This window comes from Pimephales promelas, chromosome 23, assembly GCF_988280905.1.
Source record: "Pimephales promelas chromosome 23, fPimPro1.hap1.1, whole genome shotgun sequence".
In the NCBI taxonomy this organism is placed as follows: Eukaryota; Metazoa; Chordata; class Actinopteri; order Cypriniformes; family Leuciscidae; genus Pimephales; species Pimephales promelas.
In genome coordinates this window covers 3,169,211-3,190,000 of record NC_142791.1, presented here as the reverse complement: position 1 = coordinate 3,190,000, position 20,790 = coordinate 3,169,211, and the positions used below count along the sequence as shown (strand labels likewise).

Sequence of the window (20,790 nt, the reverse complement as noted above, 5' to 3'; positions counted from 1 at the left end):
TTAGTTCTGGGGTAGGGTTAGACCACTAGGAGGCGCCTTCTGGCCCATATATGTATGCGTCTCATATTGACGCTAAAGGGTGCCATGTGCGTTGGATGTAGACGAAATGTCAAAAGCGTCGATATATGACGCCTTGGGATGAGAACGGGCTGGAATAATCTATAATCTGTTACCTTTCTGTGACTGACAGGTACAGACCCCGAGGAGACTATTCTCAATGCCTTTAAGATCTTCGACCAAGAGGGCACAGGAATCCTTAAAGGAGAAGAGTAAGTAAATTTACGTACTTGTGTATGTAATACCTTTCATCGCTGACTTTAAAGTCCAAAGTCTCCTTGAAATGCACAATATATTTATTTCATTTCTCCTCACAGGATCAAATATCACCTTATGTCCCAGGCTGACAAATTTACTGAAGCTGAGGTAATATAGCTACTTTCCTTTCTTCTGAAATGCAAAGGCACAATTTGTCTGAGATGCAGATGATGAATTAAAAAATATATGAAAAATAGGGCTGCCATCCAAAATAAAAGTTTGTGTGTACAAAATATATGTGGGTGCACTGTGTATAATTATTTTGTATATATATAAATACACAAACATGCTTGTATATTTAAGAAAAAAAATATTATTTATATATAAAATATTTATATATAATATAAATTAGATATAAATCTATATACAATATATACATAAAAATATTTCTTAAATATATAAAAGCATGTGTGTATTTATATATATATATATATATATATATATATATATAAAATAATTATACACAGTGCACCCACATATATTATGTAAACACAAACTTTTATTTTGGATGCGATTAATTGCGTTTAATCGTTTGACAGCCCTAATAAAAAAGCATTTTAATCATGAACATTTTTACAAAATGTACCTAGGTAAACCAGATGTTCACAAACTTCCCCTTGGATGTGGCTGGCAACCTGGACTACAAAAACCTGTGCTACGTCATCACCCACGGAGAGGATAAGGAACAGGAGTAAAAACTACATTTCCCATATCTCTCTGTGTTTGTTCATGTTCATTTGTGTGCCGTCTTCCTCTTCAGCTCTGTACCTGTGCCTTTTGTCAATAAAGAGATCAAAAAAACAAACAAAACCAAGGTAGTGTTGTTGTTGGAGGGTTTAAACTCTCTAAAATACCATCCATCCATAAATAAGTAAATAATAAAATCCCGTTTCCCATTAATTTTTAATTTAAAAAGTCAAAAATCCAAGTACAAACAATCAGTTTTTGGCTCTCAATAACATAAAGCTTTACTGTGGGAAACTTTTTGAACAAACACTTCAGACATGGCTTCTTTCTTAACTCAACAACAAGAAAAAGCCCAAGATTCAGAAAGATTTTGTTCCCTCCTGAGGGGATTACAAAAGCTCAAGCGCAACAATAAGCTTAAAGCCACAATGGCGTGTTGAACGGTCCTCTTCGAACAAGGTCAACAGGGCCTTTTGTGTGTCTCTGGCTATTCACTGCAATCGTATTAATAGCAGACCTGGGTGTGTGTTTTAGGTGCCGACCATTTTGGGTTTTAAGCGAGTCAATGATAGCCTGTGTGAGAACAGGTGAGCAGAGGTGTAAACACAATTTATTATGCTAGAGACGTTGCCCTTTCTATTCAGGCTAAATTTGGTTTTAAGTTCTATTCTGGTGTATTTCGTACGGTTGCTGTGAGCTTTGAGACTTGAATTGTTTTCAAACAAAGCCACTGCCGAGAGTGCTATATATATAATTACGTGCATGAGGTCATCTTAGGTCATCGATCAGAAAACATCAAGGAAATGACGAAAAAAATGGTGCCTTTTCTGGGAAAGTCTTTATGACTTTATTTTTCTATGACAATACAAATTTCTCAGCTAGATAAAATCATCATTCATGCCACAAACGAATAGTGTAAACAATGCTAAATGTAAATCATCCTGCCAGTACAAAATCCTCACTTTTACCATCATAAAAGAAACAAACTACAGTAAATACACCCTTAAAGTCACTGAAGATTGATTCCAGTTACGTTCTTAATGCATGTTTCTGTGGTGCATGTAATCCAGTCTTAGTTTTTATAATCTTTAATCAAGATCCAATAACTTGCTCTTACTATAAAATAACTTTTTTTTCTGCTGACATCACTTGGATACTTCTAACCAATCGCAAAATAGCTAGTTGGTCATAATTTTAGCAAACTCACATTCAGGCTCTATTCTGTAAGTAATGCCCACTTTTAAACATCCAATCAATTTATATCCTTGAAATACATCACATTACATAAGATGAATGGACCATTAAACATAAAAGTAAATAAAACCGAAAAGATCAGTGCCACTTTCATTACACTCATCAACATACACATTGAGTGATCTGTCCTTTAGGACAACAGACTTGTGTTCACAAGTGTTTGTTATTCACTCTTCATACCCAACACAGTCCGGCTACTCTCTGTCCGAGGTAAGAGGAGAGGAGGGTCGGGAACCACTAACGCTTTTACCACTGCCTGTTAGCATGAAGTCTGCCAGGAGATCTATTCCAGAGCCAGAGTCCAACAGAGTATCTAGGCAGAGTGGGAAAGAAACAAAAATAAAAGGGAAAGAAGTTGCATAACCATCCATGTGTCTAAAAATAAATAGTTGGCTATGTATTTCTGGTCCTCTGATGTCAATTTTATCCTTAAAAGCAATTCATCCTCATGCAACCTTAAAGTCATTACTAAATAATTGCTGCGGATGCTAACCTCTCTGGCAGCTAACAGCTTATGCCATGAGATACTTATGACGCTCTGGAAATCTAGATTGGGTTCCTCAAACTCGGTCCTGGAGGGCGGCTGTGCTGCAGAGTTTAGCTCCAACCCTGATCAAACGAGTTTCTAGTGATCCTGAAGACCTTGATTAGCTTGCTCAGGTGTGTTTGATCAGGGTTGGAGCTAAACTAGCCAGGACCGAGTTTGAAAATCCCTGCTTTAATCCATAATATTAATCTCACCATGAATGCCGATCATGTGTTCTAGGATGAGAACCCTCTCGGCTAAAATCTTCAGCGCTTCCCTCAACTGCTGGACCTGCAAGAAGACTGAGCTTTAGCATGCGACAGTAAATCATCATAACTACACATACAAAACATCAAAACTATCCATCATCATCCTTACCTCTCCTGGAGTCTCTCCCGGCTCACCTTTAGGACCTGGAACACCCTGCTCAAAAATTAATTTTATATACATGCATATATTAAAAATAACTATTTTTAATTCAATTTAATTGTCTTAATTATAAAAATTAAATACATTGCAAAATAAATTAATTGATTTATGAATTGATTAAAAATAATTAGGGCTGTGCAAAAATTAATTGTGATTCATCGCATCCAAAATAAAAGTCTGTGTTTACATAATATATTTGTGTGTGCTGTATAGAATTATTTTGTATATATAAATACACACACATGCATGTATATATTTAAGAAAATGTGTTATTCATATATAAAATATTTAATATAGATTATGTATTTTTATAGATATACAGAATTTAAGTGCAAATAATTCTTAAATATATACATGCATGTATAGGCATTTATTTATACAAAATAATTATATACAGCACACACAAATATGTTATGTAAACAGAGACTTTTATTTTGGATGCAATTAATCGCAATTAATTTTTGCACAGCCCTAAAAATAATGCAATCCAGTATGTGCACTCACAGGCTGCCCTTGCTTTCCTGTTATTCCGAGTGGACCCTTTGGAAATAGAGTGAAACGATCTAATTAGCCCAAATAAAAACATTACATTTTTATCTAATAAGATGAAGATGTAATATCTATCTAAATGTAGAAGACTCACTCTTTCTCCTGGATCTCCTTTGGGTCCCCTGTCACCTGGTGTGCCTGGAAAGCTTAAGGCAACCTATGATGAATGTGAAATAATAAGTACACTGTGCCTTATAAATCCATATGATTAAATTATAACTGTAAATGCATACTATTTTAGAGTACTTTTAATGTATAATCTGCAAGAATTATTTCTATTTATCCTAAAATATATTCTAAATACTTCAACAAGCACTTTGCTATGGGTGACCATGTGATACATCTGACTACCTCCACCCAATGCAACAACACAGTATCTTCTGTAGCATCTGGCCCTAGCCCTCCACAATTCTCATTCAATGAAATTCAAACTGAAGATGTCCTGAGAGAACTACAACATCTTGATCCATACAAATCAGCTGGACTTGACAATCTGGACCCTTTCTTCCTGAAAATGTCTGCTAACATCATTGCCTCTCCCATTACTAGCCTTTTTAACCTCTCTCTTATCTCATCAGAGATACCTAAAGACTGGAAAGCTGCTGCAGTTATCCCTATATTCAAAGGAGGGGACACTTCAGACCCACATTGTTACAGACCCATCTCCATCCTGTCCTGTCTATCAAAAATCTTTGAAATTCAAATTAATAAACAGTTACTAGGTCATCTTGAAGCTCACCATAGCTTGTCTGACATGCAATCTGGCTTTCGTGCAGGACATGGTTGTACCTCAGCAACACTTAAGGTGTTAAATGACATCATAACAGCTATCGATGAAAGAAAACACTGTGCTGCTGTCTTTATTGACCTGGCTAAGGCTTTCGACTCTGTTAACCACAGCATCCTCATCGGCAAACTCAAAGGGCTGGGCCTCTCAAACGAGTGCCTTGCCTGGTTCCTGAATTATTTTACGGATAGATTTCAGAGTGTCAAGTCAGAGGGACTGCTGTCCGGGCCTCTGGCTGTCTCTGCGGGGGTGCCCCAGGGTTCGATCCTCGGGCCGACACTATTTTCCATTTATATTAATGATGTCGCTCTTGCTGCGGGCAATTCTCTAATCCATCTCTATGCAGACGACACTGTTCTATATACATCAGGCCCTACACTGGAGTTTGTGTTGGAAACCCTCCAAAAGAGCTTTGAAGATCTGCAATTTGCTCTCTGTGATCTTAAACTGTCTTTAAACTCAAGTAAGACTAAATGCATGATTTTCAATCGGTCCCAGACTACACCGTTTTGTTTAAAAAACATCACCACCCTGGATGGGTCAAAGCTGGAATATGTGGAGAAATATAAATACCTAGGGGTCTGGCTTGACCCCTCGCTCTCCTTCCAAACACACATAAACTATCTCCAGTCTAAGATTAAATCCAGGATTGGCTTTCTATTTCGTAACAAAGCTTCCTTTACTTTTTCTGCAAAACAATCCCTTGTGAAAATGACCATTGTCCCAATGTTTGACTTTAGTGATGTAGTCTACAGAACTGCCTCAAGCTCTCTCCTCAAGAAACTGGATGTTGTTTACCACTGTGCTATTCGTTTTGTAACCAACGCCCCATATAACACTCATCACTGTACCCTTTATTCACTAGTTGGATGGCCTTCGTTACATACCCGGCGCCTAAGCCACTGGTATTATCTAATCTACAAGACCTTATTAGGCAAAACACCATCTTATCTAAAATCATTAATACCTGTGGCAGTACCTACACGCAACCTGCGCTCGAGTAGATACATCTTCCTCGTTGCTAGAAACGCCCGTACCTCATTCGGCCGCTTTTCTTTCCAATTTTCTGCTGCAAACGATTGGAACAATTTACAAAAAACTCTCAAACTAGAATCCTTCATACCTATCATTACTTTTAAAGCAACACTTTCTAAACTACTAACGGACCACTGTACATGTTAATATTATTTCTTGTGCATATCCAAATGAACAGCTATTGTTGGTAATAATTTACACCGCACCATGTTATTCATGCTATCTCAGGATATCTATCCTTCAACTATACTGCTTGTGCTTTTATTTAGTACTAAGTTATTAGTAGTAAGTTGTTTTAAATTTTTATACTCTGTTCTGCATTTTAATTGAACCTGAAAATCTGTATGTGTGATTATACACTTGAATGTTGTACACAATGTGTAATTTTATGTTGCCTTGCACTTTTAGCCTGTCTTGGCCAGGTCGCGGTTGCAAATGAGAACTTGTTCTCAACCGATTAACCTGGTTAAATAAAGGTGAAATAAATAAAAATAAAAATACATTCCATAATGATAAAAATGCCTTACATTTTTCCCCGGGGCACCTGTGTCTCCAGGTGGTCCGGCAGGCCCTGTTCAACACATATGCATGGGCGTGAGTTTGGTTTGAAATGTGCTGGGGACAGAGACGCATTCGGAAGTGCATTTTCAGAAGTGCTGGGTACAGCGACGCATTATTTATTTTTTCTCTTTCACAGGTCATGTTTTGAAAGACAATGTCCTGTAGATTATTAATGTGAATAAATGAAAATATATACAAAAATGTGATAATGTCCGACTCATTTCATGAAGAAGAAAGCATTAAGTTTTCTAAAAGCATTAGACTCAATACTCTGCTTCATAAGTACCATGATGACGTGGTTTAATGTACCTAAACAATGATTACCAAATCTCTCTCATGTTGCTCCTCATAACCACTGAAAACTGTCAAAAAAAAATTGATCGAGGGAACCCATGCGCCGCTAACTTCCGAGTTGTCCTACAAAGTGACGTCATCACTTCGGCACTCTATTGAGCTTGAGGTTTTCAAAAAAAATGTGGTGGTGGGTACAAAATGACTAATGACGAAACTCGGTTTCCCCACTGAAACCGAGGCCTATGCATGGATAAAAGAAGATTAAATGTGTGATGAAATAGGTGGGTGATACTAGGTGAAACTGTTTGATGTTCAGGCATACCTGGTGGACCAGGAGGGCCGGAGGGCCCGGGGAGACCAAGGAAAGTCTGAAGGTCACGATAGGCAGCAAAGTCACTATCCGCATCTGAAACATGTAATGTAATGTAACTTTACTTGCAGCAAATGTGATTTGAGCAGCTGTACCGCAGGATTTGCAGCTCAGGTTCTGTTTCGGGTTATCCAGATTTGCATACAGCGAACAAATGACTCTGATTAACTGTTGACAGACAGAAGCCAACCAGACTCTTAAAGAGAGCCAGAGCTCTGAGAGCAGATATACTCAAATGCTGCCATCTTATGGTCATTTTGAGAATAACATTTGAAAGGTTGCTGCTGTTACAAATCATTTATGAATTCAATTCCTTATTTTCTTTAACCCTGATTAGTAATGGTGAAAATTCTGTCATTAACGACTCCAAATCCGTAAGTCTTGGTTCATCTTCGGAACACAAATGCAGATCTTTTTAATGAAACCTGAGAGCTTTCTGTCCATCCGTTGACAGCTACGCAACTACCACTTTGACACTTAGAATACGTTTGAAGATTGTAAATTAAATCTGCTCATCGCGTAAAGTGATCATGTCTCTACAGAAGATTTGATCAATTCATATGGATTAGTTTTAATCTCTTTATGAACTTTTTGAAGCGTCAAATCGGTAGTTACATAGCTGTCAAAGCTTTTAAAAAGATCTTCATTTGTGTTCGGAAGATGAACAAAAGCTTTACAGGTTTGGAAATTACTGACATAATGTTCATTTTTGGGTGAACTATTCCTTTAAAGTCATAAATTATGCCATTACACATGTTTAACGTGGACTGTTGTACTCACATTCTCCATGTTGTTTAGCCATTAGAGTGAAAACATCTCCCCTAATGGAGAAGGGAGAGGATGCAGCAGGTCCCGGCGGACCAGGAAGGCCTCTTTCTCCTGGAGGACCTCGCAGTCCTTGAGGTCCTAAAAGAGATCAGATGTAAGCTGTGAAGCTAAGTGAAAACATTTGCTTTAATATTCCCAGTCAAGGTAAAAACCTAGCTCTTACCTCTAGGTCCCATAGGACCAGAAAACCCAGGAGGACCAGGGGGACCTGGGAGCCCAACAGGTCCTGGTTGTCCTTTTGGTCCTATATAAGACAATATAAAATAAGATTAACTAATATTTATAAATACACTCACTTAAAATTGTTGGCTTAAAAATAACCCAACGAATAACCCAAGTATGGGTGGTTCCCAACTGTTTTATTATTTTTACCCAAAGCATTGAGTTAAACTCTAGTTGGGTTAAGTAACCCAACAGTTCAGTTAAATATTGAAATAGGCTATTTAACCCAACAGTCGGGTTATTTCTAGAAATTACCCATCGATTTAAAAAAAAAAAATGACCCACTATTTTTTTTGAAAATAACCCAACATATTGACCCAATATGTGTAACCCAACAGTTTGGTTAAACAAATAGCCCAACGTTTTTTTTTATGTGCATATGTAAATTCAATTATATATTTATATATAAAATAAATAATAAAATAAAACAGATAAATATTATAGCAAATTACGCATCCTATAGAACAGTATAGTAAAACATGTACATCATTTTTTCTTACCTGGTCGGCCAAAGGCATTGGGTGTTTTTGGTGAGGGGTGTGCCCTGTCCACCTCATTATCAGCTGTTCTCTCGGGTGATTGGCTGGAAAGAGGGAGAGGAGGTGCCTCTGCATCTCTCAGTAACATTATCTGTCAAAAAAGAAAAAAAAACACACTATCACCATCTTAACTTAAATGTGCCTGGTTAACACAAGAGGTAACCTATCTTACCTGAGCTTCAATGACACCCAAGCGCTCTTTGACGTCAGCATAACTAGTACAGTTCATGCACTCTAAAGGGATGAATGCACAAAAAGAGATGTTAAGGTAACGTGGTATGACAGTGTGCAGAGAAAGGGGGATTTTTAACCATAAAAAATTAAATAGCACAGAGTGAATGGATTAAGCAAATGCTATAAATCTCTCAGCCATCTGTTGAGTCATAAGTCAAATCTATGATCATTCAATCTAAATTTTTTTTTGCATTTTTGCAATATCATAATTGCATACTAGTCAAAGTGGTAAACCGAACTGATCTGAATGAGGTTAGTGTGATGCTCTTACCATGAGTGTAACAAAGACACATTCAAAATTCCAAGGATCCTTCCGGAGTCACTGATTGGTCCAAAAATGAAATCAATACCGAAACCTCAGTGTGAAACCAATATATCAGTTGTATGCTCAGTGTTGTTTTGTGAACAACGAGAACTTGTCAGAGAGACACTAAATGAGTTCGATCACATCTTTGGTTAATATCCCACCCAAGGGTATGGAACAGGAAAACCAGACATTAGCCAGCCGTGGTTTTCCATATGCATGGAAATCTAGTGAAGGGAAATATCTCACTCTGGGTTTCCCCCCAAAAATTCACCTTTCTCATTTGAGAGAGACACACAGCACAGAGATTTCTGTGGAGCAAGAGCGATCTTCCAAGACAGCAGAGTCTTGGGAATCATTTGGCATGAAATGAGATGATGATGATCTTTTAGTGGTGAAATTTTATATGTGAAATGCAATACACACAGATAATGATATTAGAAATTAAAGGAGTAGTTCACTTTTAAAACATTTTTGCTGATAATTTACTCACCCCCATGTCATCCAAGATGTCCACGTCTTTCTTTCTTCAGTCGAAAAGAAATTAAGGTTTTTGATGAAAACATTCCAGGATTTTCTCCATATAATGGACTTCAATGGGAACCAAACGGTTCAAGGTCCGAATGAGAGTTTCAGTGCAGCTTCAAAGGGCTTTAAACGACACCAGACGATGAATAAGGGTCTTATCTAAGACCCTTCGAGTCATGACTCGAAAAAAGATTTGTTCACTTCGATGAACGAGTTTGAACAGGAGAGTCAAGAACGCTTATCACAGAACAGAGCAAGGCGAGCATTTGTGCTTATAAAGCTTAAACTTTTGTATTTATTTTTGAAATGACCGATCATTTCGCTTGATAAGACCCTTACTCATCGTCTGGTGTCGTTTAAAGTCCTTTAAAGCTGCACTGAAACTCTCATTTTGACCTTGAACCATTTGGTTCCCATTGAAGTCCATTATATGGAGAAAATCCTGGAATGTTTTCATCAAAAACCTTAATTTCTTTTCGACTGAAGAAAGAAAGACATGGACATCTCATCTAAAGTGAACTACTCCTACAAGCTTCATCATCTGCTCTCAGTTGACTTCAATATTACAAGACTAAAGGCCACAAGCATGTCACAGTGTCATCAAAAAAACAACAGTTTGCATGCCAGACCTCATGAAGGGAAATTAGCTCATTCCATGAAGCGCAAAGGAACAGATTTGTCACTCCTCACCACAATATACACATCCAACAGAGCAGGAAAGTTGACATGTCTCTGTTTTTGAGGTGGAAGGCCATATGACTGTATTAAAGGGCAATGCAAACTGCATGTCTTCTCATTGAGGAAACTAAAAAATCAAATCTAAAACCATAATATTTCCTTTGTAGGGACTAGGTGACGTATGACAGAAGGCTGTGTGCAAGTTAAAGTGCTGTTGAAGTTTGGCAGACTGTGAAAACGCAGAATGAAATGTTCAGCTGTCTCTGACATGCCTGTTCTCTTTGTGCATTGGCCATAACGGATGGCGGACCGCTCTCAGATCAGTGGACAAATGAACGTTGGGGTATTCTGGAAAAACACCCAACGGATGAGCTGGAGCACAATGGGATCTGCAGACACTGGACCGTTATGCTTTCTGCAGATGCGAGGGAAGGCTTACATTTTTTGGAACTAGCACAACGATTTTATTAAAACTGACATGGTTAATAAAGTTACGCAGACATCAGTGATGTATTGATGTACCAAAGCAGAGTGCGACTCAAGAAGTACAAATACACAAATCACATATGCAAGCTGACCACATTAAGACTCCACACCCATTAACAGCAATCTGGCAGAGACCGATGGGGTTTTCAGAGATTATGAAGACACAAGATACTTCTGCATGTCCTCCAGGGTGAATGCAGTTTGTTGGTCAAATTATTTGTTTTATACAGAATTTTAATAAGCCGTGTTGCCAGATCTAGATTGTGCGTCATTAACTTTTTTTCTATTCTAAATACAAGTCAGTAATGAACTTCAGTCTCTGTATCCGCCCTCAAACACACACTTTGGGCACATGCATCGCAGGAAGACTGGTAATTGCTTGCCATTCCTCTTTGGGATTCATTTGCTTGAAATTGTATCCCCCAATAGTATACAAGCAGACTAAACCAATCTAAATTCAATTCAGTTTAAAATGCATGCACTTTCACGTAATTGCAGGAGTCTGCTTTTGCTTATTTGGTTTGTGACGCGCCTACATAAATAACTTGATAAAAATAACATTTTAATTTACATTTGACGTTTAATATCACTGGGAGACGGGAGTTGCTCTCTAGCGACAATTGGAATAACGCTGTCTTCTTGCATTTGTAAAAATTGTGATGTTCATGTTTCTGATTTATTTGTAATATTGTTTTAGACTATTATGCACAGCCCATGATGGTGACTGGTACTTAGACAGTCCAACTGGATCAGATGTGTTTCTTTAATAAGAGTAATAATTTCCAGCGAAATAATTGATTTTTAGCATTTTGGTTCAGCCCTATACTTAATGATTATTTAGACTAGTTTATATTCATGGGTGTAATGTAATTACTAATTACTGTAATTCAGTTACTTCTCCCTTGAAAATGTAAAGTAAGGGATTACTCTTAATTTTTCTGTAATTTGATTAGTTACTTCTGATGTAATTGCTTTAAACACAAACAATTCAGTGTATTTAACAATCTAAATTTAACGTCTAATGTTAAAATGTATGTTTTAAATGTAATCTTCTTCCTTTAAATAGAGAGACAGTTTTTGTATCGTTTTTTTCTCTTGTAACCACAGCCACGTCCAGGTGATCTGAGGGCGCAGGCGCTTTGTGGCTGAGGTTACAAGAGGTAAAACGATATAAATACTGTTTGTTTTCTCACACAAACCGCTCGTTTCATGTCTTAGGCCATCAATGTGTACTTACATTTACGAGTCATTAAATCATGTTCAATTTGGACTTCTCTGTGCATGCTCTTTGAGGTGGTGACCATAGACCTCCATTATATGACTGACAGACAACGGTTTGACCTAAAAATATCAAAATTGAAAATACTGTGGAAACAAAGACACCTCTTGGATGCCCTTGAGGTAAGCTAAAACATAGCAAAAATGAATTTCAAAGTGAACTATCCCTTTAATATTCAGTAAATATTTCAACAACATTTTCAAAAGTAACCATAACTAGTTAAATCACAAGTAAATCAGATCACAGAGCTACAAAGATGCAACATAGTACATTATGCTGTAAATCTTACATACATATACGTACATCACTTATATTAATCTATAATATACTCTCCATATAAATATAAAATACACGATAAGTCAATTTTTTTTTAAACGGACTTCTTTCAAAAACATTTAAAAATCTTAATCTGTATTTATTGTAGAATACTGTTTGGCTAACTAGAGACACTTCAGGCACCAAAAGACATTTTGAGTCGCTTAATGGCTAATTCACACTGCGCCCACACAGACGCTGATTAATGCAGACAATCACCAGATTACAGTATGTCACTTCTCAGGCACTGCACTACCCGCCAAACGCTGACATGTTCAGTCAGCGAAAACAAGCGCCAACTAACAGCAACAGACGCTGACAAGGGTACTGAAAAACCAAAAGAACATGTCCTGTTGCCATTGGTCGTGAATGTGTCTTGGCGCTGGTCACTGTATAATTTGCACACTGATTATATTCACCATGCATTTATGAGATACTGTTTTGGGATTAAAGGGATAGTTGACTTTGAAATTAATTTTTGGTATACAAGGGGCATCCAAGATGTCGGTGTCTTTGTTTCCGCAGGATTTTCAATTTTGATGTTTTTAAGTCAAACTGTTCTTGTCTATGAGTCATATAATGGAGGTCTATGGTCACCACCTCAAAGAGCATGCACAGAGAAGTCCAAATTAAACATGATTTAATGACTCGTAAATGTAAGTACATATTGATGGACTAAGACATGAAACGAGCGGTTTGTGTGAGAAAACTAATGGTATTTATATAGTTTTTTCCTCTTAAATAACCACAGCCACAAAGCGCCCGCGCCTTCAGAGTACTTGGACGTGGCTGTAAATACTGTTCGTTTTCTCACACGAACCGCTCGTTTCGTGTCTTAGGCCATCAATGTGTACTTACATTTACAATTCAGTAAATCATGTTTAATTTGGACTTCTCTGTGCATGCTCTTTGAGGTGGTGACCATAGACCTCCATTATATGACTGACAGACAAGAACGGTTTGACCTAAAAATATCAAAATTGAAAATACTGTGGAAAAGACACCTACATCTTGGATGCCCTTGAGGTAAGCTAAAACATAGCAAAAAATTATTTCAAAGTGAACTATCCCTTTAAGTCCCTTAAGTTAACCCTATAATGAACAGGTAGAACGCATTGGCTTGTCCATCTGTGCTCCACCACAGAAATGAGATGATCTCACTCACTCGCCACAGGCAGCTGAGGGGGCGAGCACACGCGTCCTCATCAATCATGACCACAGACATCCCATTTTCCCACAGCTAGGGGTCCTGATCACAATCTCAATAAAGGAATTTGTAAAGCAGGTGATAAATTTGAAACTCTGCCAGGCCTTCTGGAAACCCGCTGTGGGGGTAGTAAGAAGGACAGCTGGAGCAAATAGATATAGATAAGACCCTGACCAGGGAATTATGGGAAGTCTGAGTACCCAAGTAATTCTGCTGATGGGAATTGTTCCCATGAATGACTAATGCTGCCTTTAGTCTTACAATCAGGGTTTGGTGGTTTTTAAAAAGGAATCCAGGAACCCTCAGAGAGCCATTATGTTGTACTGTTGATACAATGCGTTACTTAAATGAACTGTTTAGTAAATGTACTTATAAAAACCACTCCAACTTTTTGCTTAGACAGTCTTTTAGGGATCTAACTAACTCCATCCCCCACAAACCACTGTTATGTGCAGCATGCCTACAAGTTAGACTAAATAAATAAAAACAGTTGAGAGGTACGCAGAACATTAAGGAGACAAGCATTTTGCTAAATGTATTTGAAGTTATATGTTAAATTAAGATTAAATATGCTAAACATAAATTGTAATATGCTTATAGTATTTATTGATCATCAGGTAATCAAAGTCTAAAGCAGTATTATGCAATCAAAGTAAAAAGTTTGTCAATTTTTGGAAACATGTTGTATTTCTACACTACAATTCAAATGTTTAGGGTCCTTTTTTTAAGTCTCAAAAGTCTACAATTTTATGAAGTTTTTCATGCTCACTGAGGCTCTTATTTGATCAGAAAGGCATTTATTTGATTAAAACAGTAATACTGTGAAATATTAACACAATTTTCAAAAGCTGTTTTCTATTCTAATATATTTCCCTGATGATAAAGCTGAATTTTCAGCAGTATTACGACACGTGACCCTTCAGAAATCGTTCTAATATGCTGATTTAGAGATAATTTTTTTTTTATTGTTAGTGTATATATCAAAAAAAAGCTCAAAAACCTCTGGATTGGGAGATATAAATTACATTTTTTAGATCAAATACAAAAAACATAACAGTAGGTTTTTGATGTGTTGCATGCTATCTCTGGTGACAATTGGAATACCGTTACGGGACAAAGGATCTCTTCCAGCTGTCCATCCCAGCTGCAACCATCCTCTCACACCTCAACAGCGCTGCACTGGAGCATTCCTTGATGTCTACTCATTCTTAGTCAAACATGAAGCTATTCTTTCCACATAGTTAAACACAATTGAACAGAATATCCAAGTATTTGACATACTAATATGGATTTTTAATGAGATCAAGAGAAGAACTGGCCTCAATATATGAGGAATCCATTAAAGAACAAAACAAAACTAACCGAGTTCCAGCAAATTCCAGCATTTTGCTGACTAATCTGATGGATGGAAAAGATTTCTTTGTCTACGCTGCATTAATGAACTTTTAATACAAGGCACATTAATTTTCAACACGAGTTAGTTCACCCAAAATTGAAAATTATGCCATCAATGACTCACCATCATGTCGTCAGAAGCCCGTAAGACCTCCATTCATCTTAGGAACACAGTTTAAGATATTTTAGATTTAGTCCGAGAGTTTTCTGTCCCTCTATTGAAAATGTATGTATGGTATACTGTCCTTGTCCAGAAAGGAAATAGAGACATCATCAAAGTAGTCCATGTGACATCAGTGGGTTAGTTACAATGTTTTGAAGCATCGAAAATACATTTTGGTCCAAAAATAACAAAAACTACGACTTTATTCAGCATTGTATTGTCAATCCGCGTTCATTGACGCGGACTCGTGAACGCAGAACGCATACTATTCTGTATAATAACGCATATATATATTATAATTTTTGGAGGATAATATTATGCATGAACGCATAATATTATCCTCTATATTATTCTCTAAAATTTAATATTTTTTACCGCCTTTTTTATTATATCACGTATTTTAGTAGTTATCATAAATTAGGTATCATTTTATCAGGTTCCTCCCCTTTTGGGTATCTTGACAAAACACATATTGTCAGAAAGGTCTATGTCTCAGGGTCCCAAATTGTGTGACAGAATTGATATTTGGACAGGAGTTTATTAATTTGTTAAGGCAGAATGTATACAACTAAATTAAATGGAATTCAATGGCACCCGGTGGCGATTTTTGGTACTGCGCCTAAACACAATCTCATAGGAACTTCAACTTCAAACTTGGAAGATAACTTGGTTAGGTTTATGGCTTTGATTTTTTTTAGTAATTTTAGAGTAAAAAATATTTTGTAAAATATATATTTTATATAAAATAAAAAATATAAAGTACAGTATATTTGATTTACTGTAAATTTAAACTTCCATAACTTTTTCATACTTTCAAGTGCTTTCATACTTTTTGAAGTGTTTTCACTTCAGAAAAAATCTGCTGAGTGTTTACTTTAAAACAAGACCAAACTTGGGTATATATTCCAAAGCATTCTTGAATTACAACCATTTAAGTTTGGTGACAGCGAAGGGGTTAAGAAGAGTACATTTATAACACTATACTTAGCGTTGCATTAAAATATGGGGTTTCTAATACAGCTACTGTTGGAGCAAATGGGAATCCAGTAAAACAATTATAATGGCTATATTTGCATTGGTCATCGACCCATGTACAAGTTCACCTTGATTGGTTTACCCAAGTTCCAAACCCGGAGATGACTGAAATCAGACACAGCATTCTTCTTTAGACCTCATTACACACAATGAATGGAAATGTTGGGATTTCACACGACTGACTTTGACCTAACTTGAGCTGTTCAACTACGAATCACAATCCAAAGTCCAAAAATAAGTTTTTAAATAAACCAAACACAGAGGGGCCTGCTGAGACCCAGGGGATTGATCGCCTCAGGCTGAAGCTATGAGCCCAATGGAGAGGGATAAAAGGGAGGAGGAAGGAGAAATGAAGATGTCTGATTTATTCACATGTCAGAGATCGTGGCGCCCTTGGATTTGACCCAAACTAAATCATCCACATCTCGCAGGGGATGATCTGAAGAGAGACACCGCAGACGGGCCAGTGTGTCTGCTGTGGGGGGAAGTAGGTTCATTAAACCAGCATCCAGAAAAACATGGGAATGTGTGTCATGGGTCAATTATCCTTATTGGGTCAAAACTATTTGGGCTTCTACCACATCTAAATGTGCTGTGTCAAATAAATGAAAATGAATCAAAAGCATTGACTCATTTCCTTAATTCAAAACACTTTCTTCCAGCTATTTATTTTAGGTTAATTAAAATGTATGCAGCCATTTGCAAAGACCCAGAGTTTTGATGGTTTTGATTATGATTGTCTCTCTAGGAGTAAAGTGTGTAAGTAAGGAGTGTAACTGTACCAATATGACATGGCATTGACATTAGACAGGGTTACAAGGTAAAATACATCCAGATCTTTGTGTTTATACCTATTAAAAGTTAAGAAAAGGATGCATTGGCTCTAATATTTAAGTAGTAGACTTCCAAAGAACTTAGGATAAATACAAATAGAATGACATCACATTTACAGATAATTTAGTCTTGGAAGAATATAAGAAATATTCATAATGAGACATTTGACTTTTGATTGCAGATTGTTGTGTCATGGCAAATCTGAGCATACTTTGCAACTTGGCCAATCCAAAATGGATTTCCTCCAGGTCAATATATGCCAGTATAAGAATGTGTGAAATAGAGAGAGGGGAAATACGTTCAGCGGAAAAATGATTGACATATTCATTCTTTTTCTACCAGATGATTGATTCCTACAGTCAGACCAGCTGTTATTACTCACATTCACACCCACAAACTGAATGTAAGGGTGTTGCTAAGAGACTTAAAGGGATAGTTGACTTTGAAATTACTGTTTGGTATGTTTTATCTTACCTCAAGGGCATCCAAGATGTTGGTGTTTGTTTCCGCAGAAGTTTCAATTTTGATATTTTTAGGTCAAACCGTTCTTGTCTGTCAGTCATATAATGGAGGTCTATGGTCACCACCTCAAAGAGCGTGCACAGAGAAGTCCAAATTAAACATGATTTAATGACTCGTAAATGTAAGTACACATTGATGGCCCGATGACACGAACTGAGCATTTTGTGTCAGAAAACAAACAGTATTTATATCGTTTTTATCTCTTGTAACCACACCCATGTTCAAGTGATCTGAGGACACGTGGTAAAAGAGGAAAAACGATATAAAAACTCACACAAACCGCACATTTCATGTCTTAGGTCATCAATGTGTACTTACATTTACGAGTCATTAAATCATGTTTAATCTGGACTTCTCTGTGCATGCTCTTTGAGGTGGTGACCATAGACCTCCATTATATGACTAACAGACAAGAACATCAAAAAAAAAATGAATTGAAACTACCGCGGAAACAAAGACACCTTCATCTTGGATGCCCTTGAGGTAAACATACCAAAAATTAATTTCAAAGTGAACTATCCCTTTAAATTTGAAAAAGAACCACCCACTAAGACACACCAAGCCAAGTGTAAGTGATGTTTGCTCGATGCTTGGGTCCTCTGGGTGGTTTCAATTTGGTTGCTTGCTTACACAAATCAAAAGAGTCCAACCACCAAATCTCTGTGATAATGTTATGATTTTCTTGGCACAACTAATAAATGTCATCTAACAGCTAACATTTCTTTTCTCTCACAGACATTCAAATGCTTCAGTAATACTTCAGTGAACTTGAGACTGGTGAGAAATGATCTCCCTCACCCTCTCTGCAGTCTTCCCCATGGAATCCCGGACAGCATCGCCATTCCAGAGAAGTGATTTTCCTGTAGGTCACTCTGTACACAGGTCTCACCAGAGTCCTGTAGCTGGGAAAATACAGAGAAGCAAAGCATACACAGAGTCTGTTAGTGAATGTGAGAGTGAATAGTAGAGAATAATCCAGTTTATATACCATGAGATTGTTTCTTTTCTCTGTACCTGATGAGGTTTGCACACGGTCCAGGCCATCGGCAACTCTGAAACAGTCGCTGCACAACAGTCTCTGTCCCATTTTGAGTCTGACATGAAACTGTCTTCTGTACCGTGTACTGGCACCGGTTCCTTATTCGTTCCATGATGGATAAACAGTAATAATGACAAAGAACGGACCAATCAGTATCCAGCCATGTCAAATATCGAATCGAAAAAGAAAAAAATCATGAATGCCAATGAAATCATGGAAATTTAGTGATATGTGTATTCCTAAAATTCCTTTTCACAAAACCCATATGGCATTGCAAAACAAACAAGCATGTGACTTCAGTAGTTTTAGTGCCATAATGTTTCTTCATGAAGCTCCTTCACTTCAAAAACGAAATGAAATACAGTATAGGGTACTCAGAGAGAACCTCTCAGTGGCACAAGCATATCTTTTTTTCCTTTACCATGTGAGACTGAATGATTTATTCTCTCCCGACATTCATTTAACACCCAGAAGTGTCTGTCATCTGTTCTTGAAAAGAACTAAAACAACAAAAAAAATCCTTTCTATGTCTCAGGTGATTCAAAATATCCCAGGATTGTGACCGTTTTGTCTTTCATGTTATTGTTCTTCATTGTTTCACAGGACAGATTGTGATGAGTCGTGACAGGACCACGGACACACATGAAGGTCAACACGTCTAAAGAGCTCAACCGTGTGTAAAACCACAAAATATTTTTCCACATCTGTTGGGATAAAGAACTATTCATTTTTAAGATAAAAAATACTTTTGGCTTTGGTTTGGTTTGTGCTTTTTCTGGGAATGCAATCAGGGGCCTTCACAGATGTGTTTAGGATGGATGGATGGATGGATGGATGGATGGATGGATGGATGGATGGATGGATGGATGGATAGATAGATAGATAGACAAACTAACAAAAATTAATAAAACACTGATTATTGAAGTAGGCTACTGTACGGTTTACAAGAATTTACAATTGCAGTCTTTTTTACTTGAAATGTGAAATACTAGCATTTTCTGAGTGAAAATGGTTTTCAAAATAAATCCTACACCAGTTTGTTTTTAAGATTCAGTTTATTTAGCTTCAAAAATGTACTTGTATGTAGTCTACACATTACACGTAGAAAAGTTCTAAGCCACATAAGCAGTTGTGAATAATATTTTTAAAAAAGTAAAATATTGTTCGATTAGATAGAAACGCTCGACTAATTTAAGTTTATTAAAGCTTGACTGTTACAACTCGAGTTCATTGACCTTAATCCATCATCCTTCAATATACTGAGGCTTTAAATCAATCGGTCGTTTGGTGATGCTCGAGCGTCTTAGTAAATCTCTTTCTCTAATGTTACGTCGAGCACATGCAGTCACAGAGTTTAAGTTACCTGTTGAGTGTGTTGTGTTCGGACACAGTGCGCTGCAGTCTCACTGGAACCTGATAAATAGCTGCTGAGGCTTTAAAAGGACGAAACGACACCATGAAAATACAAAGAAGTTTCCAAAATCCCTCACGCATGATCCGAAGTCTTACAACCCTTTGCTTATTACAACCCTTTCCCTGCGCTTTATCTGATGTTGTCCTGCTCAGACACGCCTGAGTGAGTTATGGAGAGACCTGACGGAGGACAGACAGTCAAAATGCTATCCGGTCATCTCGAGTAAAACACTGGCTGTGTCTCATTATATATTTGGCTGACTATCTAGTATCTACTACATCATCGTTAGCGTGGCCAAACAATGCTGCAGGCGTTTGTGACATCCAAAACGCCGTCTAGGTATGAATTAAGATACTTTATAATAATCTATAAAGAAATGGGGAGAAAGCAACTAGAGGGAAAAACATAACATTGATCGATATTTCATTATTAAATACAATGCTGATACGTAAATAAATAACAATAGTAATAATACTAAAACTGATGGGCAAAAATAATAATTAATAGTTCTGATGGGTAATGGGGATTTAGCGCCACCTGCTGGTCAACCACTTTTTAATACCACAAATATTGAATCTACTACACTAAATTTTTTTTCTTTTAAATAATTTTTTGTAATGTTTTTGAAAGAAGTCTCGTATGCTCACCAAGGCTGAAAATACAGTAAAAACAGTAATAACTTGAAACATTATTTCAATTTAAAAAAACGTTTCTTACACATAGGTTCCCTAACATGACATTTTCACTTTCTGGGGTATTTTAACATTAATATGAGTTCTCCTAACCTGTATATGTTCCCCCAGTGGCTAGAAAAGTCAATCGGTGTTTTGGCTACTCTATGTAGATATAAATGTCTCATTCTAAGGTAATAAAACATTACGGTTTATTAAGTAAGTTCTTTATACACCACTGAAAACATAGTTATGGAAGTCATATTGCATTTCTGTTAATAGATACTCAA

General features: G+C 37.0%; 2 protein-coding genes across 3 annotated transcripts in view; one reads left to right on the top strand and one right to left on the bottom strand.

The window, feature by feature from the left end:
- myl10 (myosin, light chain 10, regulatory) overlaps nt 1-1,120 on the top strand; it is a 3,117-nt gene extending 1,997 nt beyond the window's left edge. Inside the window, exons 5-7 of the mRNA XM_039675849.2 lie at nt 191-269; nt 375-423; nt 906-1,120. Of these exons, the coding sequence (XP_039531783.1) occupies nt 191-269; nt 375-423; nt 906-1,010 (233 nt within the window). The 3' untranslated portion in view covers nt 1,011-1,120. The remainder of the gene's footprint in view (nt 1-190; nt 270-374; nt 424-905) is intronic.
- Nucleotides 1,121-2,205: 1,085 nt separating this feature from the next.
- On the bottom strand, nt 2,206-20,776 carry col26a1 (collagen, type XXVI, alpha 1). 2 transcript variants are annotated; one of them, XM_039677836.2, is made up of 14 exons: nt 19,779-20,776; nt 18,391-18,513; nt 18,175-18,278; nt 8,569-8,630; nt 8,358-8,487; nt 7,799-7,879; nt 7,588-7,713; nt 6,760-6,843; nt 6,110-6,153; nt 3,855-3,917; nt 3,716-3,751; nt 3,161-3,205; nt 2,998-3,073; nt 2,206-2,569 (listed from the first exon to the last, which is right to left on the bottom strand). In XM_039677836.2, exons 1-14 carry the CDS (start codon nt 19,907-19,909, stop codon nt 2,451-2,453), a joined length of 1,224 nt encoding a protein of 407 aa, XP_039533770.2. In that variant the 5' UTR covers nt 19,910-20,776; the 3' UTR covers nt 2,206-2,450. The 2 variants fall into 2 exon arrangements, with proteins under 2 accessions (XP_039533770.2, XP_088982360.1); XM_089126234.1 differs by having other exon boundaries at nt 18,175-18,272.
- Nucleotides 20,777-20,790: the final 14 nt, after the last annotated feature.

Bases quoted from the DNA above. Each gene is read 5' to 3' on its own strand.
- col26a1 (XM_039677836.2), bottom strand. From the start codon at position 19,909: ATGCGTGAGGGATTTTGGAAACTTCTTTGTATTTTCATGGTGTCGTTT. The intron at 8,488-8,568 runs GTAAGATAGGTT...CTTTTTTGACAG, and splicing joins TGGGTGTCATTGAAGCTCAG to ATAATGTTACTGAGAGATGC. The intron at 3,074-3,160 runs GTAAGGATGATG...GTCTTCTTGCAG, and splicing joins CGGGAGAGACTCCAGGAGAG to GTCCAGCAGTTGAGGGAAGC.